This window comes from Octopus bimaculoides, chromosome 5, assembly GCF_001194135.2.
Source record: "Octopus bimaculoides isolate UCB-OBI-ISO-001 chromosome 5, ASM119413v2, whole genome shotgun sequence".
NCBI lineage: Eukaryota > Metazoa > Mollusca > Cephalopoda > Octopoda > Octopodidae > Octopus > Octopus bimaculoides.
Window position 1 is genome coordinate 18,532,336 of NC_068985.1, and position 7,000 is coordinate 18,539,335.

General features: G+C 34.2%; 1 protein-coding gene across 1 annotated transcript in view; it reads right to left on the bottom strand.

The window, feature by feature from the left end:
- LOC106871756 (tetraspanin-8) overlaps positions 1 to 7,000 on the bottom strand; it is a 108,490-nt gene that overhangs the window by 3,504 nt on the left and 97,986 nt on the right. Inside the window, exon 5 of the mRNA XM_014918391.2 lies at positions 3,399 to 3,575. Coding sequence (XP_014773877.1) covers positions 3,399 to 3,575 — 177 coding nt within the window. The remainder of the gene's footprint in view (positions 1 to 3,398; positions 3,576 to 7,000) is intronic.

Sequence of the window (7,000 nt, forward strand, 5' to 3'; positions counted from 1 at the left end):
TATATATATATATATATATATATATATGTGTGTGTGTTTGTGTGTTTGTCCCCCCAACATCGCTTGACAACCGATGCTGGTGTGTTTACGTCCCTGTAACTTAGCGGTTTGGCAAGAGAGACCGATAGAATAAGTACTAGGCTTACAAAGAATAAGTCCTGGGGTCGATTTGCTCGACTAAAGGCAGTGCTCCAGCATGGTCGCAGTCAAATGACTGAAACAAGTAAAAGAGTAAAAGAGTACTCCAATAATGTAGTTTATGATACATTTATGGTTCCATTCTTTATTCCAATACACTGGTGCAAAATTGGATTTATTGCACAGTCATGCAATAAGAATCATAAGAGTATCATGTGACATACTAAATTTGTTCATTTTTTCCCCCAGAAAATAGTTGCAAAATAGGAGTGCACCTCAGCTGGAAATGTGTCTTATGCATTAGCAAATACAGTATGTGAGGTCTGATGATACAAGCTGGCTACAAAAATTGGATATTCTAGAATAAATCAGCTGTTATAGAATCTCTACCAGAAAATAGTAAAAAGTTTGAAAGGGCAACAATAACCAGTTGATGCCATATACAATAATTTATATAACACTGTGATATTTAACAGTTAAGAGCAATAGGAAAAGATAGGCAACAAATATTCTGATAAAATTTGATGTAGTCTGCAACCATATAAGTAAAATAAATCAAGTGGGTGTTGGTGTACTCAATGACATATGTAATAAATTCTAAATGAATTAAAATTTTCTTAGCTGGATAAAGAAAATACTGCATATGCTGGTGTAAAAGATGTGCTATTTTTATTTTTAAATGTAACAAAAAATAAAAAAATAAAAAAATTGCCATGCATCTACTGGAGCCATTTTGCACATGGGATATCATATGTATGACGACAATTTTTTCCACAAAAAATGTAGGGATTTGTTTTATTCAAATGTGTATTTTATACACCAGCAAATACAGTAAAAATCTAGCAGCAATCATTAGTAACTCTCAAAAGGGGAGATGATTTCAAGAAATTGATTAAAAAAAACTAAATTTTCATACTTAAGGGAAAATCTATTTTCATTATGACATCAATGAACATGTTTCAGTATTACTGAACCTTGTCAATGCAGCATTTAACTAACCTACTTATATGCAGGGTGAAAATATTTATAAATGCTATATATTCAGAGTCAACACTATCAAGCAATATCATATTTATTTGCTTTTTCTTTAAACACTGGCAATTTGGAAAAAAAAGTGTAGCGATAGACATGCCTTCCACACTTCATGAAGGCAATACAATGGCTGAAAACCAAGTCGCTACAAGCAAAGTAAGTTCAATGAAATGTAGAACAATTCTGAATGTAGGTTTTAATGGTCATGTAGATGAATTAGAAGATGCTGAGGCTATAATCATCATCATTTAATATCAGATTTCCATGCAGGCATGGGTTGGACTGCTTAACAAAAGCTGGCAAGCCAGATGACAGTGCCAAGCTCCAATGTCTATTCTGGCATGGTTTCCTTGGCTGGGTGCACCCACCTTATTTTATTAGTATTATTACTAGTAAGGGGGCAAGCTGGCAGAATCGTTAGCATACCGGGCGAAATGCCTAACAGTATTTCATCTGCCGCTGTGTTCTGAGTTCAACTTTGCCTTTCATCCTTTCGGGGTCAATAAATTAAGTACCAGTGAAACACTGGGATCGATGTAATCAACTAGTCCCCTTCCCCACAAATTTGAGGCCTTGGGCCTCCAAGTGGAAAGGACTATTATTACTAGTGTTTGCATGTAAAAATTTAGGGGAAAAAACCGATAGGTTTTTTTCTTAAATAAAAGGACAAAGTATATAAAATGAGGGGTATCCCATTTGTACAACACATTAGAGAGAAAGTATTTTCACAGCTGACATAAATGAAATATCAGCCATTCCAAGACAAAGCTTATAGTAGATGGGTAGTGGGGGTGGGAAGGAGACAAAGTTCAGTGATTTACAGCTGTCCATATAGAGATATCAGCAGTTGTTGTTGTTGTTTAATCCCAGGCCTACCATGATCAAACAAATCTTTAGTACAGAAGTGGTTGGTCAATATATTGTTCAACCAGCACTCCAAACTTGACCATCCTTGTCTTTTTATCTGGTACAATATATCTTGGACTACAAAATTTTGTGTCTTGTTCTAATCAAGATGGTAAAATGTGTTTTAAGGTAAATCTAGCTGTTAATTCTAGCAGGTTCAGTGATCCCATATAAGCACAATTATTGGCTCAAGTAGCAGAAGTATTCTAATGCTGCATTTAACAAATTCAGCACTACATGGCCATCAACTACAATCATTATATTTCAAAGCAACAAAATGTCACACTATCAACCAATAAAAGCTGACTCGTAGACATAATACATTGTTTTACACAGAGAAAGTCTGCTTTGTTAGCAAGGCACATTTGTCAATACTAGTCAAGGGGAAAAGAATAAACCATTCGGGTATTCATATGATGTAAAATTCTCTGGGTATTATAATTTAAATCATTTGTGGTCAACATAAAAATTACCAGAGTTATAATGGAAACAATGTAGAATAACAATATAATTAGCACAACATTCAGCAAAAACATGATTTTTATGATGAAACGGTTATTGAAATGCCAACTGAATGCAATATTTATTCAGTAGTTTTGAACCATAAGATCTGCTTAAGTAGTACAAGCAGTCACCATCATCATCACTGCAAGCTGGCAAGACAATTATCTACTAGTGACATTAGAAAATTTTCCAAGGACGTCATCTGTACAGACAGCATATGATTAAGTGCAGGGTCGTATAATGTAGTGAGCCAAAAATAACATCTAATCAATTGAAATACATCTGTGATGAGAAGAAAGTCTAGTGTTAATGACAGTTATAGATAAGAAAAGCAAGGGGGAGAACTCCTGAATACAAATTGATTAAAAAAAAGAAAAATACATTGGAGAGCAATTTTGGTCTTCGGAAAGTACAGTGAAAACTCCAGAAATGTTCAAATCTTATGAGATTTCCCCAGCAAAGTATAGTCTATCGTTGTCATCATTTAACATCCCTTCTCTAATATGTAATTACTAAATTTTAGAATGATTTGAGACAGCAATATAATTTGCATGAAAATTATTCACAGATAAAGCAATTAAAATAATGATAGAAAATTTTCCCAGAGAAAACCTTCAGTATGAGTAATATGTAGTTAATTTCAAACAGACAATGTTGGGAGACAAAAATAATTTTCAATAATTAAAATTACATACTAATTCAATAGTTTACTTTTAGGCAATTGAGGATTGGGAAGATTTTCACAAAGTAAATAAAGTTGCTAGACTATTAATGGTCTCCAACAAATTTAATAAGAATTAAAACCAAAAACTACTTACTTTCTTGTAACTCAGGTTTCCATCTGCTTTGCAACCATGGTTATTGATATTAGAGGCTTCATTAGATTTATAGTCAGCACAGCAAGATAAGGGTACTTGGCCAATATGATTTTGGTCCTGATGAGCCCAGCTGGAGTCCAAATAATCAGTGTATCTTTGTCCACCACAACATTTCAGCTGAATTTCAATAAAGAAATAATTTAGACATATATAAATCAAGTTCAATATATTATTATAACAACCAATTCTTAGTCCATTCAGAAAAAAAAAAAAAAAAAAAAAAAAAAAAAAAAAAAATCAACTTTTACTCTAAAATATGGAATCTAAAAATCTTTCTCAATCAAATATATAAATGCTGATATTGATCTCAAAATATTTATCAATCATCCGTTAATCCAACAAAATTATAGTAAGTCATGTAAGGAAAACTGCCTTGTTTATTTTGATACCAATTCACTTGAGACAGCAAGTGATTCTATAATATTAACTGTTTGTTTTTAGTTAACCCAATTTAAAACATTTCAAAATTTCATAATTTCTGTTTCAAACATCAAGTAATAACAAGGTTATTTTATTAAATTCTTCATCATTTAAAAAATTAACTGAAACAAAGGCAATGTTTTTCAATAGAAATATGGTAACAGACAGTTAAGATCAACCAAACTGCAGTAGGGAATATTAAATATGAACCAATGCAATGACATACACTTGCTACTTATAGAAACTATCCAAATACAACTTTGCTTTGCTATACCAGCATACTTTAGCTGCAGAAGGAAAGCTATGCAATTTATGAGCTCTATAAGATGCGTTAATGCCTTATCTTTCAGACCTAATACAATCCGTATCTGTATGTACAGCTGTTACTTACAAATACTCTTTTACTTGTGGCCATGCTGGAGCACTGCCTTTAGTCGAGCAAATCGACCCCAGGACTTATTCTTTGTAAGCCTAGTACTTATTCTATCGGTCTCTTTTGCCAAACTGCTAGGTTACGGGGACGTAAACACATCAGCATCGGTTGTCAAGTGATGGTGGGGGGACAAACACAGACACACAAACATATATATATATATATATATATATATATATATATATGACAGGCTTCTTTCAGTTTCCGTCTACCAAATCCACTCACAAGGCTTTGGTCGGCCTGAGGCTTTAGTAGAAGACACTTGCCCAAGGTGCCACGCAGTGTGACTGAACCCGGAACCATGTGGTTGATAAGCAAGCTACTTACCACACAGCCACTCCTGCGCCTACAAATGACTATAACTTTGTAGGATATTACCATGGGTTCACAAATTGTTTTAGATGCTTATAGCATCACAAACAGATATAGACTCTCTCTCAGACCTCCCATCCTCAAACCTGTACAACATCAATGACTCATTTTTAGCTAAGTAAACTGGAGGAACGTGAAATGTAGTGCTTTGTTTAAGGATGTAAGGCACTGCTTGGTTCAAGAATTGAAACCACAATCTTATGATTCAGAGCCCAACACACAAAGACATATACCTTCACACGTACCCAAGTGGTTCTGTATAGAACATCAACATTACCCTTTAATGTCCATTTTCCATGCTGGCATGGGTTGGATGGTTTGACCACAGCTGGCAAGCACAACAGCTGCACCAGGTGACAGTCTGATTTGGCTTGGTTTCTATGGCTGGATGCCCTTCCTAACACCACTAGAAATAAAATTATTTTTTATTCTAAAGGCCTCACATTACAAACTGAAAGGGGATGCTGGGATGTTCTTGTTTCCCTCAGGGTAAGCATACATGAAGTGAAATGATTTCAGCTGAGAATCAGAAATTGTACACTACTTGTGGGGAGTTTGCACCTAGGCTATGATCATTTCAGCACTGACTGTAAGAGTTTTTATCAGTGTCTGTAAATACAATATACTCATCATTTTATCATCCATTTTTTCATTCTTACATGGGTTTGACAAAATTTACTGAAGCAGATTTTCTAGTTGGATACCATTCCTGTTGCCAACCCTTACCTGCCTCCAAACAAGGTAATATTTCTCCATGACCAGACATGATTTTGCAGAATACTGGAAATGAATGACATTCATTTACAATAATCCCATGATGTCAAGAGATGGAGACACAAATATACTCACACTAACACACACATACATATATTGTCATTGAGTTTCCCCTTCTCTTCACATTTTTCAGCTGCTACTCTCTTTAAATATACACCCCCCCACCACCACCATCTTTTTCATTGTTTTCAATTGGTAGTTCCCTTCAAATGAGCCAGGACCTCACAAGAGGCCATATGGCTGCCGTTGTGAATGAATATTACAGAACATTAAATCTAACTCCATACCAATTCTTAGAATTAAAATAAAAAAATACATAAAAAAACAAATTTATTGATCAGCTAACAATGGAAGCCATCTTAAAGCAAAAGAATCAATAAAATGCCCTGGTACTACAAAATTGTTTCATTCTGGTATTTTAGTTACATGTATTTCAGTATCATGACTAACATAAGTGCATTCTTGTTTTTACATTTAACATTTTCCTTCCTTATGATTTCAGTTTAGTGGAATAATTTCAACTTGCTTGATTTTAACATGTGTAAATCTCTTCAACATTCTCCTCAATTGTATTCTCTTACTTGTTTTTGTTCTTTTTTTTTTTTTCCTCAAAAAAAAAAAATCTTCAAATTTACATGATACAGTGTTTTTAATACCGCTTCCTTCACAGCACTACACTTTTGCGCTTTCATCAGTTTTGTTTAGTTAACAGATAAAACATACACAATTACAGACACACAACATATTCATAATTTACTCAAACACTCATAAGCACACACATGCATGTATACACACATTTGCTTTATCTTTTTACTCTGGAAAACTACAGTCATTTTGTTTCTCTTTTTAAATTCAAAACTGAAGGGAAGTACAATTTCTTGCAAAAAGAATGCAAATAACCAACCAGAATAAGACAAATGGAGGGACAGTAGCAGAGAGCAGGAAAGAACAGATGGCAGACCTTCAGTCTATTTGAAGGTCTACCATTTCTTTTCAAGCTTTGTTTCCTGATATTATAAAAAGATTTACATTTGAAGAGAGAACTATTTCCAAAGGTGGAAGCAGATTAAAGTACTTAATCACTGCATCAACAAGACTATTGGATGTTGTTTGCTGGTTGCAATGCACTTCCTCATGCTGTAGCTTTTGAATAATGCCATCCTGCTGGCTAGACAGAGGCCAACATTCCTCCTGAACTTAATGCCAGTCCATTGCAGGGCCTATCTGTTTACAGCTGAGTGGACTGGCCCAACATGAAATAAGATGTTATGTTTAAGAACACAACGCACCATTGTTTAGAAATTGAAACTACAACCTTGAAATTATGAGTGCCAAGCCTTAACCACTAAGCCATGCGCTTTCACAAAATGATTTGTAAACAATATTTGATTGACTAGGTAATGTTAACTACTTTTTGCTAATGAGAGGTAATGTCAATTAAACTCAATTTTACAAGTGGAAATGAGAATAAATGATAACGAATCTATACTAATTATTTTAATATTTGTTTTGATATATCTTTTCAATGACAGCCCCCCCCCCC